The sequence below is a fragment of the Rana temporaria genome, chromosome 11 (assembly GCF_905171775.1).
Source record: "Rana temporaria chromosome 11, aRanTem1.1, whole genome shotgun sequence".
NCBI classification, from domain to species: Eukaryota; Metazoa; Chordata; class Amphibia; order Anura; family Ranidae; genus Rana; species Rana temporaria.
Genome location: NC_053499.1, coordinates 120773055 through 120789906, shown reverse-complemented (window position 1 = coordinate 120789906; position 16852 = coordinate 120773055). Strand labels below are relative to the sequence as shown.

Sequence of the window (16852 nt, the reverse complement as noted above, 5' to 3'; positions counted from 1 at the left end):
TCTTATCCCATAACGCTCGCCAGTTGAGTGTAAAACTCACAGCTGTAACCCCCAATTCACTTCTGTGGAGCTCAAGATTCAAGTTTTTATTGAAGAAACATTTGGAAGTCAGTTTCAAAGGCTGCTTTAATGCATTAAGAAAACCAACCCTGATCAAGGAAAAGCCAGGCAGCTCGGATAACGGTCAAGGCTTCAGCACAACCTCTTTCCGACACATATTGTGTCAAAGGTAAGAAACTAACAGACTGACCTGATATATAAACTCTGTTCTCGGAAACTGTCGCAAAGTGGGTTTCCATCTAACCACAGCATTTCGAGCTTCAGACCTTTAATCCTATCCAGATCCTTATCCGTTCTTAGCTAAACAAAAATGAACAGTAGGTATAAATTATTACAACTACATTATATTCATCTATGCTAAAATCTCATTTAATAGAAGTAGGATTAAAAAAAATAAACACACATACTCGCCTGTATTGGAATGCTTAGTTCTTGGTCTTCAGTGAGTAGGGACTGTCAGCATTTTGACAGCGGGGACTCTCCGCTGTCAGAATACACCGATTAGCAGCTGCTGAGTGACAAAAGATTGCCAACACTCCCGTTCGACAGAAGTCAAACAACTTGTGTCAAAAAAGGTATATCCACACACAATATCACAAAACATCTGGTTACACCGTCCTGGTTGACATAGGTGTGATGTGGGAACAATGCGAATCCACTGCGGGTTCTTGCAATACACCCCGACTCCCAAGGCAGTGTACACTGCCATATGCGCACTGCTGAGTGACAATACAATGTTAATGACACCCCCATTTCAGTTTGCATATCGCAGTGCAAACTGACAGTTCGCACAGGAATTGGATCACTGAAGTGCAAATCACATGCGATCACCAGTCTCCCTGCTTAAGCAGATGAATTTCAATCTATCTATGGCCATCTTTAGAGGCCAGGAATCAGTTTTGTCTGCACAGAGAAATTCTAGCAGACTAATATTCATATACCACCGTATAATCCTTGCATGGAAGCAGTTACTCACTTTATGAGAGACTGCGGCGGCTTGAAAACAGTTCAGATTGTATTTAGCTTAACTAGCAGAACTGAGATTTTATCCATATAGGATTGCTTTTAGATATAAATATTTTTGTATATGCACGTAACCACCCTTTAAAAAGTTAAAACAAAGACTGATTTCCAGAAGTCATATGTCTCTCTGTAAAAGCACCTTGTGTATACTTCTTTGTATGGGTAATTATGCATTGATTACATTGGTTTTGTTGTGCGGTATGTAAACTCCAGCTTCCCCACTTATACTTATAGTAGAACTCCAGCTTAATTTTTTCCATACAGCAGGTTTTGTTACGTTATTCAAACTCATTTACAGTTTCAAAACCTAAAGAAAGTATTCATGCCATCTTTGACTTCAAGGCCCTCAATGCGTAGTAACTACTCCATTTCAAATGGAATCTACTCAATTTATTGCCCTCCTTCACTTCTGAGGCTTCTATTTGCACCAGGTATGCACATTTACAATTCTCTTTCCATGACATCAAGTATTTCTTAGCTTTGCTGTTGGAGACAACCACTATCAGTTTGTGATCTCTACCCTTTGGCTTTGTGTCTGTGGCTTTTTTTTTTTTTTTAAAAGGTCTTTGCACAAATTCTGGGTCTTCCTAGTTCCAGAAGTTTTTCTGTCACTGGGTGCTCCCTGGCCATGAACCCTAATGTGTCAATCAGAATTAGGACCTTAGAGAACCTTGGGTGGCTCCTGAACACTGAAGTCATCTGTTTGTCACAACGCTTAAATTACTTGCGACTTCTCCTTGATACCTTTTAGGCCAATACCTTCCAGGAAAAGTTGCAGGGTCTGGTTCAGCAACTTTAATTGCAACGTCCACCTACCTCTGCAACTTCAAGCAAATGCTAGCACTGTGGGTATAGTCTTTCCCGCCAGGTCTTAGGTGGAGTTTCATGTTCCAACAATTTGCAGTGCACATTCCCAGAATAGAGAACGGTCAGGAGGATTTTCCTTGCAGACAATTTCTGGACCTAGGGAATAGTCTCATCATCTGGAGGTGTTCAGGGACATAAGTCCGTGCTGGAAAACACTGGATGTGGACTTGCTAGCTTCTTAGCTCACCAAGAAGCTGAACATATTTGTCTCCAGAAAGCAAGACCCAGCAGATGCACTGGTGGGACGATGGGCTCAGCATACCCTGGTCTACCCTTTTCCTCCTCTAAAGCTACTACTATGTCTAATTACAAGGATTGAGGAAAAGGACATTCCAGCCATTCTCACAACTCCAGATTAGCTAAGGAAAGTGTAGCACACCGACCTTATTAATCTGTTTTACTATGTTCCATGGACTCACATTATACAGTTGGCCATACATTATACAGTTTTATTGTACAATGTTCCTTTAGATTTACCAAAACCATATGAGGGCAAACCTAAAAACTTGATTTGTAAGCAAATTAGGCAAGCCCTTGCACTACATGGTTGAAGGTAGATCTAAAGGAAATTGAATAAGAAATTGCATAATGTATTGCCAGGTTAATAGATCAGTCAAGATCTGCTGCGTCGAGGACCGATCTTGCTTCACCTTGCTTCTCATTTGCTGGTTTGACAGACTGGCTGTTGAAATCCAGGTTCTGAGAGACTGGAAAATTAGAGATTCAGTATCCTTACCATGCACAAAGATCATAAACCCATTTCCCCTAGGATTCATCACCAAACATGAAAGATGTATTTTCACTGGTGTGAGCGTTTCCCCATATGCCTTTTCCGTGGGCCATATTCTTTTTCTCCTTTAGCTTGGGGTAGAACATCACTTGTCCTTAATACCTTCAAAAGGTAATTTGTCTGCCCTATCTTTTTTTCCCCCCAGTGTTCTCCGACTTGATATCTCACCGATTCATACTTTATTCATGGGGTTGTCCTTGCTTTCTCTGTTAGGCATCTACTCAAACCTTGAGATTTAAATTTTGTACAGTCAGTGTTGTAAAGATACCCATATAGACCCATTTGCAACATGTTTTTTACGTTGCCATCCTGTACGGTAGCTTTCTTTGTGGTCATCCTTTGGCCAGAAACATTTGAGATATCAGCATTGTCCTGTAGACAGCACCATTTGATGTTACAAATTTGTAATGCTGCAACCTGGTCTTTAACTCATGCGTTTTCTGAGTTTTACTAGATTCATGTATCTGGTGTTAACAGATGCTAGTTGAATTCAAAAGGTTCTGTCTATTAGCCTTTTTTTTCTTGCTGGGCTGGTTCATCTATGTTGATTGTTTGGACTGCTTTTGGATGTCCCTAGGTTGCTTAATTTTCATCAAACGGTGTATCTAAATGACCAGTAGAGTAAATATGATTTTTAAACTTAACATAAAATCCTTTTCCCAAAGACCATTGAGGGATGACACAGCTCTCATCCCTCATATTCCATTGTGCGCTTTGGACAGCTTGCTAAAATTGGCAAGGTGTGAGGCGAGTAAGGTTAAAGCCTGTAGAGGGCAGGCCTCAGGTTTTAGATGTGCCTAGTGTTCATTTCTTCTGTTGGGGGCAGGAAAAGCTAGGCTGCCTAATTAATAAAACTGTGTCCCTTAATGAACTCAAAAAAATGTAATTGTACAGCGTGTAAAATAAAAAACAAAAACACTGTTTTACATAAAAATGTCAGGAGTAAGGAAAAAACAAGTATGAAGATTGAGTAGGGTAATGGAAGCTCAATAAAAAGACTCACCACATTACGAGAAAGATTCAGGATCTTCAGATTCGGGGCTTTTAAGTGAATTTCTGACATGTGTTCCAGTCTGTAGAGTTTGTTGTTACTGAGATCCAAAGACAAAAGCTAAAAGGATGGGGGGGAAAAAAGTGACAATGCAAATGGGTGCAGCACACAAACAGAAGATGGATTTTGAAGCTAAAGTGCACTTTTATGCAAAAAAAGAACACTAAACAAGCTTCACAAACAGTAGGATTCAAAAACCATTATTTTTTTTTATCTAAATAAACACCACTTATTACCTTAAGGCAGGGGTGCTCAAACTTTTGAAGAGCGAGGGCCACTTAAGCAACTTGGTAACCAGTCGCGGGGCCTCCTATCAGCCCAGATGGAAGGGGACAAATGTTTTTCGGATTGGAAGTAGGTGGGCGTAAACAGACATCTGTCGCGCTGTAGAGGTGAATTGATGGTCCCATTTGGCCAGGGCTGATCTTGTGAAAAGGGCCTAAGACTGCATTCACACTGATGTGTTGCGGTTTACCCATACCGCGAGTGCAGCTGTATCCTGCGGGTTAGCAGAATTTTGCCATAGACTCCGCCTGTGGCAAAAGCCGGCGCTGTAGAGGAAGCATCGGCTTATGAGGCTTTCTTACTCTACCACCAGCTTCCTATCATAACACTGATGCTGTGGTATGGCGGGTCGGCAACCTGCGATCTTTGCTTGCCAACCCGCCATTCCAGAGCAGAAGGTCGCGGGCCACATGTGGCCCCCGGGCCACTGGTTGGCCACACCTGCCTTAAGGTATCAAAGGTTTGGCAGCAAGACTCAATTCTAACCTCTTCTAATTTATCATCTTTTATAAAACAAGTGAGAAAACTCACCTCGGGCACATTCTCTTCAATAATCTGCAACATACTCTGCACACAGGACTTCCTGTTTAGAATGATGTCTACTTTGTTTTCCACCAGATCTAAAGAGACACAAGCAGTATTAGTGAAATATTTTACCAGGGTACAGCTTATTAGAACAATGCATGTAAAATACCGAATGTGTACCTGGATCAGAACGCACTGAACTCATGTCTAGGGCTTGCTGGGCACCATCATATCGCTTTTGCATACAGCACTGTTGGTAAAAAACAGAAACATTGTTCCTTAGAGGCAAAGTCAATTAAACAGGGATATCAAAGGAAGAGGTAAACTAAATTAAAGAAAGTGTTTTATCCGTGTCCTATGGTAGTTAAAGGAATCTGCCAGTAAACAAACACCGACAAAACAGCCACATGTACAGAGGTTCCAGCAGAAACCGTTTCAATTCACTTTTCAAGATCCTTACCAGCTCCCTGTCATAGTGTATAACCCTGGCCACCCCCTCAACCAGGTCACAGTGCATCCATCCCCACTCTTACACACTTAACCACTTCACACAAAATCACATCACATGTGCTTGAAGTGGTTATAACGGGGTGATGCCCGCAGTTGCAGGCATCACCCTGGTACCATTTAAGTGCTAGCGGTCAGCTATCTCAAGATAACCGATGTGGCCAATGAGCCGCTTGGCCAATATAAAGAGCGGGAAGAGACATCCGCGCTCCTGCCGCTATCCCAGACGTCCGCTGGCTGTTTGGAGTCCCAAACGTAGACAACAACGGCTTTGATCGTGTCTCCTATGTAAAACATGGAGAGGTCGGCACTTCCAGTTTACTCAGTTGTCAATGGCGCCTATTTAAACAAAACAAAGACAGTAACCAAAAAAATTAAGATTTTTTTTTATATTATATATAAAAGTGCACCTGTCATATGGCTAGCTGCCATAACCCTGGCATCCTCTTCTTCAGCCGGCGGTCCGCTTTCAGATAAAAGGGGTATCTGTAGCGGATTTGCTGAGAGATCACTTTTAAATTAGGGGCGGGAGAGGCCCACCTCCCTCCCGCCGTGCTCCGGTGGTCTCCGCCGCTTACTGGAGCCGTCTGTAGGGCAGAGATGTTTTGGTCCTCTCCTGCTTGGCTGGCTGCCAAGTGAGGGGGAAGATGGCCCCCACTTGGCTCCAAAGCATTGACTGGCGGAAGCGATGTCACACGTCAACTTCCACCTAATGCTCTTACTTTTTTTTTGTTGTTTGTTTATTGCATTTTAGTGTAAATATGAGGTCTGAGGTCTTTTTGACCCCAGATCTCATATAGGAGGTCCTGTCATGCTTTTTTTCTATTACAAGGGATGTTTACTTTCCTTATAATGGGAACAAAAATGGCCCAAATTTTTAAAAGAAAAACATTTTTTTTTTTTTAAAGTGCACCGTCCCGCCATTCTCGCACACAGGAGTAAACACATACGCGAGAAGCACCCCCATATAAAAAGGCTGTTTGAACCACACGTGAGGTATCGCAGCGATTAGAGCAGAAGCAATAATTCTAGCCCTAGACCTCCTTTAACTAAAAACTGGTAAACTGTAGACATTTTTAAATGAGAATGGAGATTTTCAAGAATCAAAGTTTGTCACCATTCCACAAGCGGGTGCAATTTTAAAGCATGACATGTTGGGTATCAATTTACTCAGCATAACATTATCTTTCACAATGTAAAAAAAAAAAAAAAATTGGGCCAACTTTACTGTGGTCTTATTTTTTTATTCAAAAAAGTGTATTTTTTCCAAAAAAAAGTGCACTGGCAAGACTGCTACGCAAACACGGTGTGACAGAAAGCATTGCAACGACCACCATTTTATTCTCTATGGTGTTGAAAAAAAAATATTTAATGTTTGGGGGTACTAGCAAATTTTCTAGCAAAAATACAAACAAAAAAACAAAACAAAACCGATTTTAAACTTGTGAACACCAAATCTCAAAACGAGGCTCTGTCCTTAAGTGGTCAAGCACTTCCTACTACAAAACCACACTTTTCATGGGCATCCAACAGCCATTCCTGATGCTCATTCAACGCTTCAAAAACACATCAAGCTTGTTTATGCATATAGATGCATAAACAAGCATTGCTTCTTTCTTCATAAGCAACATGTGTGATAAGCCTTTAGGCTCGGTTTCCACTAGTGAGACTTATGCGACATGGGACTGAAAAGTCGCTCCCCATGATTTCCGATGAGTACCGTTCATATCTGTGCGACTTCAAAGTAGTCCCTGCACTACTTTGGCCCCACATCCATAGACCTCAAGAATACACAGGCATGGTTTCCAGTCACATCAAAATTGCGGCAAAATCGCGCGACTTCCAGGTAGCAATAGTGAGTCAGAGCCTTACACAGCAACCATGTCAACACTGCCTCTGTCCCACAAAAACCTCATGAAATATGTAAAAACACTTTCAACCGCTTGCCGATCAGCCACTGCCATTATACAGCGGGACGGTGGCACGACCCTGCGAATCGCCGTAGCTCGGCTGTACGCTGGCCACCTGCGATTGTTTCCCGCAGTGACAGAACGGGGATCTGTCTGTGTAAACAAGGCAAATCTCTGTTCTGACAGGGGAGATTATACAGATCCTGTCTTTCTGCTATGCAGGAAGACGGATCTGTGTGTTGTCCCAGTGAGCCCTTCGCCCATACAGTTAGAATACAGTGAGGGAACAGTTAACTCCTTGATTGCCCCTGATGTTAACCCCTTCCTTAACAGTGTCATTAGTAAAAGAGTGCATATTTTTAGCACCAATTACCGTAATATCACTGGTTCCCAAAAGTGTCAAAAAAGGTCAGTTAGGTGTCCGATCTGTCTGCCGCAGTCCCGCTAAAAATCACTGATCGCCACTATTACTAGTAAAAAAAAACAACACACACAAAAAATGCCATAAGGCAGATGTGATCAAATACCACCAAAAGAAAGCTATATTTGTGGGGTGGGGGACATCCAATTTTGTTTGGGTACAGTGTCGCAATTGTCAGTTAAAGCGACGTAGTGCTGTATAGCAAAAAAGTGGCCTGGTCAGAAGGTGGGTAAATCCTTCCGGGGCCGATTAAAATGAGGCTAATAATTATTCCAGGTAATAGGTATCAAACTCAGCATTTTTGCACAAAACGTTGTATTTATACCATTTAATATAATAAAAGCATTAACCAAAAATTATTATAGTCTACTATAAATACCTTAAAATGTGCGATTTCCTCTTCAGTCATTTGCATGTCTTTTAATTGAGGAGGCGGTGGAGATGGTTGTGTAATTATAGTAATCTGAAGAGCAGAGAGTAAAATGCAAAACACAGATATTACAGATATTCCTAGTTTCTTCCAAAATATATAGAAATGTGTGCAAAGTATGTACCAAACATAATATGGGTCGTCATAACCAGCAGGGATTAAATCTGTTTAGCCAAGGGTTGCATACCTTGAAGTTCTCTCTGTCAGAGAAAGTCCTTGAGATCTGTCTCAGAGCTTTTGCAACAGCTGCATCTTCCACATAGAAGTGGGCCCGAGAATGGTCAAGATGGTACTATGTATGAAAACACATGATAAATAGGCAATTCGATTTTTAAGAGAGAAAATACCATAAAAGTGGAATAAGCATACAAAGAAATGCTTTAGGTAGTGTCCTTATTTTAACTCACCCCTATAGGAGAAAAAGGAAGCGAACAGCCACTTTGCAAAAGGCCGATCAACCAATCCTTCTCATATTTTTTACCATATGGAATCTATTCAGAGAAAGACAAGAAACAGAAGAATAAACATTGATGTAAAGTGATCTATGGCCAACCATAACTAAAAGCACTTAAAACTGAATGGACTCCAAAGGCACACCCCCTCCAAAGTCTTTAAGACCAAGTCTTGGAGAGAAATTTTTTAAAAAAAAAGTGTTCCTATTTTAGAATTTCCCCCCAATTTTTTTTTCCTAAATAGCTTCCTTTACCTTAGTGCAGTCCTCCTTCACTTACCTCATTCTTCGATTTTGCTTTTAAATGTTGTTATTTCTTCTGAGAAATGCTCACTTCCTGTTCTTGTGTCTGCAACTACACATCGTAATGCAAGGCTTTCTCCCTGGTGTGGAGAAAGCCTCTTGAGGGGGGAGGGGGCGAGCAGGCAAGTCAGGACACTCTAGTTTGCAGATGGAGAAAGGAGCTGTGTGTTAGTGGGCGTCCTGACACTCCTGCTCGCCCCCTTCCCCCTCAAGAGGCTTTCTCCACACCAGGAAGAAAGCCTTGCATTACGGTGGTGAGTTACAGACAGAAGAACAGGAAGTGAGCATTTCTCAGAAGAAATAAGGACATTTAAAAGCAAAATGGAAGGATGAGGTAAGGTAAAAGGAGGACTGCACTAAGGTAAAGGAAGCCATTTAGGGAAACCTTCCCCCCCCCCCCCCCCTTTACAACCCCTTGAAAATGTTACAGTTTTTTTCACCAGGCCCTGGTAGCAGTGGTAAAAACAGGAAGGGTGAACCTCCCCAGTGCAGAAATGGAAATACACATCCGACAAGGGTTACTACCTTTCCCCACTATATCCAAAACACGATTTTGTACTCCGTGTAAAATCTTTTTCATAGTCCATTAGGGGCACAATAAGTCTTAAACCTTCAAGTTATATTGCCACCTATGGAAGTATATTACACTGGCAAACAAAATAAAAATGTATATTAGCCCAGGGTGTACTCCTACTAAACAGAATGCCTCAGTTCTGTAACAAAGCAGTACCAAGACCATGATCATAAACAAATGTGTGGGACTTGAGTCCTTAAATAGACAGGAAACAAAAGTGAATTATAACCAACCTGTAAATTCTATATCTTGGAATACAGTTCAGGACTTGCAGACATAGACCATGGGTTATATGCCATTACCGTCAGGTGATTGGACACTGACAAAAGCTTTTCTGGAAATGCCCCCAGTGCACCCTAATATAACCCCACAACCCTTTTAGGACTCCAGTTTAGTAGCAAACAATTAGGAGCTACAGAGGACAGAAACAACCGTGTCCTGTACCCTGAGATATGGAATTTAGAGGCCAGCCAAAATCATCATCTTAATTGTACAGTACAGCGCTAGATATAGACCATGGAACGTCCAAAGCATTTAATGAAGGCATCAACATAGCAAACAGGCCAACGGAAAAACTAGTGTCAACAGACCTGAAGATAATCGGATAACAACTTGAAGCACCTAAAGCTCACTTCAGAGGCCTGCAGATTAACCTCCCTGGCGGTCTTCCCGAGACTGACACGGGGTTAGATTTTCTTGCTACTATCGGTAACCCCGTGTCAGTCACGGGCTTGCCTCGCTAGATCCACAGGCACTTTTTACTTACCTTGTCCCTGGATCCAGCGATGCCACCGCGCTGTGTGAGCGAGCGGGACCTCGCTCGATTCACATAGTGCCTCCGTGTGACGCCGATCTCCGTTCCCTGCGACGTTACGACGCACGGGGACGGAGAACGGCGCCAAATTCAAAAACGTAAACAAACACTATACACACAGTATACTGTAATCTTATAGATTACAGTACTGTATGTAAAAAAAACACACCCCCCCTGTCCCTAGTGGTCTGCCCAGTGTCCTGCATGTCATTTTATATAATAAAAACCTTTTTTTCTCCCTGCAAACTGTAGATTGTCCATAGCAACCAAAAGTGTCCCTTTATGTCAAAAATAGTTTTAGATCAGCTAAAAAACAGCGATAATAAATTATAATCACTTGCAGAATTGTGCGATAGCGATTTGTGGGGAAATTCGTCATAAAAAAATAAAAGTAATGACAGCGACAATTCTGCAACTGAGCAAATTTCAGTGATTTTGATTTGATTACATTATTGAATAATTTTTATTATAATTATATTATTATTTGTTATAATTATTTATAATTATTTATTATATTATAATTTATAATTTTGTTTTTAAAAAAATGTAATACACGGGATGCCTATTAGAATCTTATTTGGTCAGATTTAAGTGAGTTATTTCTAAAAATTACAGACCTACAATATAAAACGCCAAATTTCCTTGCAAATAATGGTACCGCTTTTAGCATGTTTTTTCTGAAAGAATCATACCGCCAGGGAGGTTAACCCAGTAAAACGTAACCGCTTGAGGACCGCTGCACGCAGATATACGTCTGCAGAATGGCACGGCTGGGCACAAGGGCGTACATGTAAATCCCCTTTAATGCTTGCGACCCAGTCCTCAGCTCAGTGACCTTCCCCGCAGGATAGGCGGACCCGATCGCCGCCGGTGTCCCACGATCGGGTCACAGAGAGGAAGAACGGGGAGAGGTAAGTGTAAACAAACCTCTCCCGGTGCTTCCTAGTGTGGCTGTCACTGATCGTCTGTTCCCTGTCATAGGAAACGGCGATCAGTGACATCACACACACAGCCACGCCCCCCACAGTAATAATCACTCCCTTAGGGCACACTTAACCCTATAGCGCCCCCTCCTGGTTAACCCCTTCACTGCCATTGTCATTTTTACAGTAACCAGTGCATTTTTATAGCACCGTTCGCTGTAAAAATGACAATGATCACAAAATAGTGTCAAAAGTGTCCGATGTGTCCGCCATAATGTCGCAGTCACGATATAAAAAAAAAAAAACGCTGATCGCCGCCATTACTAGAAAAAAGGATTATTAATAAAAATGCAATAAAACTATCCCCTATTTGGTAGATGCTATAAATTTTGCGCAAACCAAATGCTTATTGCGATTTTTTTTTTTACACTTTGTGTAAGCCGCATACCTTAAATAAAAAAAGAAGAAGATTTCCCAGCTCCCAATGACCACTGTAAAAAAACTTTACAACACCCTTTACCCCTCTATTTCATCAGGATTATTTAGAGGACCTCCCTATGGTGGCTGAGAGCGAGAACAAAAGGCGAATGGATAAGTCGCTGACACTTACTAACATTATGCAGGGCTTATCACAGATTACTAATAAATCATGTTGTTAATTTGAGGCCGTACAACACTCCCTTTTCTTTACAATGTAACCGTAATAAAAACAGATTGTGGGGGGGGGGGGGACACACAACACCCCCACACCAATCCGGTTCTAGAGAGAGACACACAGACAGACGAAAGAACACTCTTATGCTGCTCTTACCGTAATCTTGAACCAGCTGTCTCGGTCATTTCTAACATCAGTTCTAGCATGATGCGAATTATCCCTAGCAGGATTTCCATGAAAAGCACCCCTGTTGTCTCTTCTCCTGCCTCCACGGTTATAAGGATTACTAGAGATGGGATAAGAACAAACAAATTGGAAAACAGAACAGAATCTAACCCTGTATAGATACTGTAGAAATCCCAGTGCCAACATTTATGTTACACTTTATATAGCACTTATTTTGTGAAATAAAAAGAAATAAGGTCACCTTTAGAACATATTACATGTACCACTCATATTTAGGGTAGAACATAGGGGTGCAACGGATCGTCATTGATCCGTGATCCGCACGGATCAACCTTTTCGGATCGGCACACATGTGATCCGTATGATCCGTAGATTGTGAGCTCCCTCAGCCTCCTCTCACTGCAGTACACTGACTGACAGGAAAGGAGGCGGGAAACGAAACACTAGCACTCGGCCAATCAGGATGCTTAACAGAAGCGATGACCCAGAGCTGCCCTGCCTCCAAACCAATCAGCGGGCGCGTTACAAGCAAGGCAGCGTGTGTGTGTGTTTTGGCCGGAGCTGTGTGTGAAGGGAAAAGGAGATGTGCTGCGGAGCCCGGGGGGGAGGCCGAGTGTTTGTGATTGTATTCCTGGACGGGGGAGGATGTTCTTCGGCATCCCCAGCACTGGACGAGGAGACCATCAGAGAGCAGAACACATACGGTAGTGAATAGTGAATACATTGTATGAGCCTGACACATCCCTCCCCTCCACACCGTGTTCCCTGTCATCACACACACACTATGGGGACACCATCATACCCCACAATAATCACTGACAGGTGGAGGAAGAGCCCTGCTGTGTGTGTCAGATCATATATTTCATAGTCATTTTCAATACAAAACTGAGCTTATGTGCTTAAATACAGTATTTAGAAATCCAACGGACTGTTTAGTTTTAAAAGCAACAGCAAACTTTGCATGCTTGCTAATGTGACAGAACACCTCTGATTTTCACATTTAACATTTAGTTAAATGTGAAAATCAGAGGTGTTCTGTCACATTAGCAAGCATGTAAGGTCAGCAGGTTTGCTGCGGCTTTTAAAATGTAACATGTAAACAGTCCGTCGGATTTACATATACTGTATTTAAGCATATAAGCTCCATTTTGTGTTGAAAATAACTATGAAATATAAAACTCTGGTGGGTGTAACACGATTTGTCTTTTTTTTTTTTTTTTTGCTGACCCGAAAATGATCCGATCCGTGACTCCTGATCCGAGGATCGATCCGATCCGTGAGTTTTTTGATCCGTGGCACCCCTAGTAGAACATGTAACGAATTCCAGTAGCGGAACTATTGAATGACTAATCCTAGCTATAAAAAGTAGGAGGTACTCACAACCGCGAACGGACTGGGTCAGGTATATCACTCATTGGCACATCTCCATCTTCCACATCTAGTCGGGAACGAGGGTTAGGTGGGTAACCACCACGATTTCGGTTTCTCGGGCCTGCTTCACTATACATTTTTCCCCGAAATGGGCCACGCCCTTTCCGCTTCTTTTGGAAAAAGCTTCCACCAACCCGGTCATCATGGTCTAAAAGATTAAAATCAAAAATCAATAAGAGCAAGAAAACAAAAGAAGTACCAAACATCCATAAATATGACAGTGTAAACTGCTGCGCGAGTCGGGTGCGATGTGGGAACCCGCAGTGGATTCGCAGGGTTCCCGCACAAGTGTGAACCGGCACCCTATACCAACATTTAGATAAGTCCGTGTTTGACTGCTCACTTGATCCACAACCCAGATCTATTCCAGACTACTGTTCCTGTATCAAATAGCTGTTGCTGTTCTAATCACATCTTACTAATTATCATCTTAATGGCGCTTATACTTTAAAGCATCAACATTGAGTTTCCGGGCACTGCACAGTACTTATTGCTGGACCAGATACACAACCACCCATCCAATGCCAACAAGGCACACGCTGAAAGCACCACTGACAACAAAGACAACTGGGAGCTTCAAAAATAGTTGATTCCTTAGAATAGCATATTACCACAAGTTCTAACAAATTCATCTCTTGACATTCTGGTGATTAATACCTGACCACACTGGGCCGGAAGACTGCACAAGTCTAAAGTCACTGCCAACAGCCAACTGGGCAAGGTGTATCTCACTTACCTAAATTTCATATCACAAGTCAGCCATAGTCGTAATCAAGACCTGTCAGCACCAACTGGACTCCTTACTGTAATTACCCAGCGTGGCCAAGTGCTATCAGCACATTTTTGTTTTTTTAACCAATCTGTTTAATGCGGTGTGCTCAACGAAGGGAGTCACTGTACCCCCACTTCCCTACACCTCAAGATTCTCCTTTGGGGATATACTTACTAAAAGGTATCCTAAGAAACCCCGTTTCTTGTGACACTACTATGCACACTCATTCTGTTGAAGGTAAACGTTATCTTCTACATTCTTCTATTTATTCACTAACCCACCCCACATTTTTTACACTTTTTGGGAACCAGTAACATTACTACAGCAATCGGTGCTAAAAAATATGCACGGTTATTGTATTAGCAGGAAAGGGGTTAACATCAGGGGCAATCAAAGGGTTAACTGTATTCCCTCACTGTATGGGGAAGGGGCTTACTGGGACAACACACAGATCAGTGTTCCTGCATAGCAGGATCTGTGTGATCTCCCCTGTCAGAACTGAGATTAGCCTTGTTTAACACAGGCAGATCCCAACTCTGTCACTGCAGGGAACGATCGCGAGTGGCCGACAGACATCAAGTCTGCCAGGCCCATTTATTGGTTCCCCTGCTGGCCAACGGGCAGCCCCCCCCCCCCAAATTGCTGTGTACGAGCCTAACGTACACCTACTGCACTGGTGACAGAAGAAATACATAAAAAAAAAATATATATGAATTTTCCAAAAAATCTTACAACTTCAAAAATAAAAAAATGTATAAATGCTATTCTTCCTACTAAATACCCTGGACTGTCTACTTTCCAAAAAGGGGTCATTTGGGGGTATTTATACTGTCCTAGCATTTTAGGGCCTCAAGAAATGAGACTGGCCATCAGTCCTGATCTTTCGGTCAGGCTGAGAGGAGGGCTTATTTTTGTACTTGCACATCATTTTTGAACCAGGACGCTTTTATTATTTCATACAGACTTTTAGTGCCGATTCACTGTTAGACATCGCATTCGATTCGCACCACATTGCTGTGCAGATCAAATGCTATGCAAATTCAGCCATACATATTGTATGGCTGAATTTGCATCGCATTTAAACCAAATTTTTGCAGGACCCTTTATTTTTGTCTGCACCACATGCGACCCGATTCCTGTCCGAATTCACAGTTCGCACTGCGATCTGTGAACCGATCTGGGGGTGTTCTCAACTTTGTATTGACACTCCCAGCGGTTTGCAAGGGGCAGTGTGAACCACCAGCGATTGAGGTGCGATGCGGGAACCCACACTGGATGCGCCCCCAACCCCAAAGCACCTTGTCCCCATGTTGATGGGGCAAGGACCTCTTCCAGACAACCCTGGTCGGTGGTTGTCGGAGGGGGGGCTTATCGGAATCTGGAAGCCCCCTTTAAAAAGGGGGGCGCCAGATCTTGGGCCCTCCCACCCCATGTGAATGAGTATGGGGTACCCCTACCCATTCACCTAAAAAAATAAATAAAAAGTGTCAAAAATAAAACACAGTACACAGGATTTTAAAGTATTTTATTAAGGCCACTCCCGATAAAAATAAAAAAAATTAAATTTCTTCATCAGTTTAGGCCAGTGTTTCTCAACTCCAGTCCTCAAGTCGCCCCAACAGGTCATGTTTTCAATCTTCGATTTGATCAGTTTCACTGCCTTAGTAATTACCACAGCCGTTTTATCTGAGGAGAATCCTGAAAACATGACCTGTTGAAGTGCCTTGAGGACTGGAGTTGAGAAACACTGGTTTAGGCCAATATGTATTTTGCTACATATTTTTGTTTAAAAAAAAAAAAAAAATTAAAACAAACAATAAGCGTATATATTGATTGGTTTGCGCAAAAGTTAATCTACAAACTATGGGATAGATTTATGGAATTTTTAGGGCTCAAATAATTTTTTCCCCTCACTGTATATTCCTTGCTAAAGAACATTTTGTTATCATCAAGTTATAAAACATAACAGGCGCGTCTCCATATACATCCACAGATTTACTGTCTGGGGAGCACTTATTTTTTCCCTTTTTAGAGAGGTAGCTGCCTAGGACTAGAACAGTGTCCACCCATACTAGACTTCCTTCCTCAAAAGGAAAAATCATTTTCCGGCAGATCCATTGGAACCAATTTTCACTTTTATCGGTCCAGCTCTATCACACATACATCAGAACATACGACCAGACTACTCCAGTTGGCTGCCAACACCGACAATTCAGTATGCCTTCCCTCTGGCACTTGTGGCCAGTTCATCAAGAAATCTTTCGAAATTTGCTCCATGTTTTATAAGCTTTAGCCATCTTGGAAATAAGAATTCACGCTTCTATTCTATCATAGTACTAAGGCACAGACGTGAGAATCCAGTTAACCAAATTGCTGCCAAACCCAATTCTAACAATTCTCACATACACATGTAAACTTTTGCATTTTTTTTTTTTCTAACTAGATAATTACCTGAAAACCTCAAACATATATTTTCTGACATCAGAGGTGCTGGAAAATAAATGGTGGTTGTTGTAATTTATTGCGCCACACGATATTTGAACAGCGGTTTGTCAAAGGCAGATTTTCAGGGAAAGAATACACTTTAATGAATTTTGGTGCAGACAAATACAATATTATACCCAGTGTTTTGGTAAAATATAAAAGACTATATGCCAAGTAAATAGATACTGAACGTGTCTCACTTTAAAATTGCACACGCCTGTGGAATGGTGACAAACAATGGCATCTAAAAATATCCAAAAGGTGACACGTTAAAAAGTCTTTACAGGTAATCAGTTCAGAGTTAAACAGGACGTCTGCAGCGAGAATGATCTCTCAGAGTCGGTTCACACAGCAGCGGCACGACTTCGGGGGCGATTTGCAAAACGACTT

At 42.0% G+C, this 16852-nt stretch overlaps 1 protein-coding gene across 2 annotated transcripts in view; it reads right to left on the bottom strand.

Annotated features, from left to right (window-relative positions):
- The window catches only part of NXF1 (nuclear RNA export factor 1), a 57406-nt gene that overhangs the window by 19758 nt on the left and 20796 nt on the right, over positions 1-16852 (bottom strand). Inside the window, exons 2-11 of one of the 2 annotated variants that reach the window (XM_040328980.1) lie at positions 16430-16468; positions 13156-13354; positions 11746-11875; positions 8277-8360; positions 8057-8161; positions 7819-7902; positions 4782-4851; positions 4608-4696; positions 3744-3851; positions 251-360 (exon numbers count right to left, since the gene is read on the bottom strand). In XM_040328980.1, the coding sequence (XP_040184914.1) occupies positions 251-360; positions 3744-3851; positions 4608-4696; positions 4782-4851; positions 7819-7902; positions 8057-8161; positions 8277-8360; positions 11746-11875; positions 13156-13354; positions 16430-16468 (1018 nt within the window). The remainder of the gene's footprint in view (positions 1-250; positions 361-3743; positions 3852-4607; positions 4697-4781; positions 4852-7818; positions 7903-8056; positions 8162-8276; positions 8361-11745; positions 11876-13155; positions 13355-16429; positions 16469-16852) is intronic. The other variant, XM_040328981.1, reaches the window with a different exon arrangement.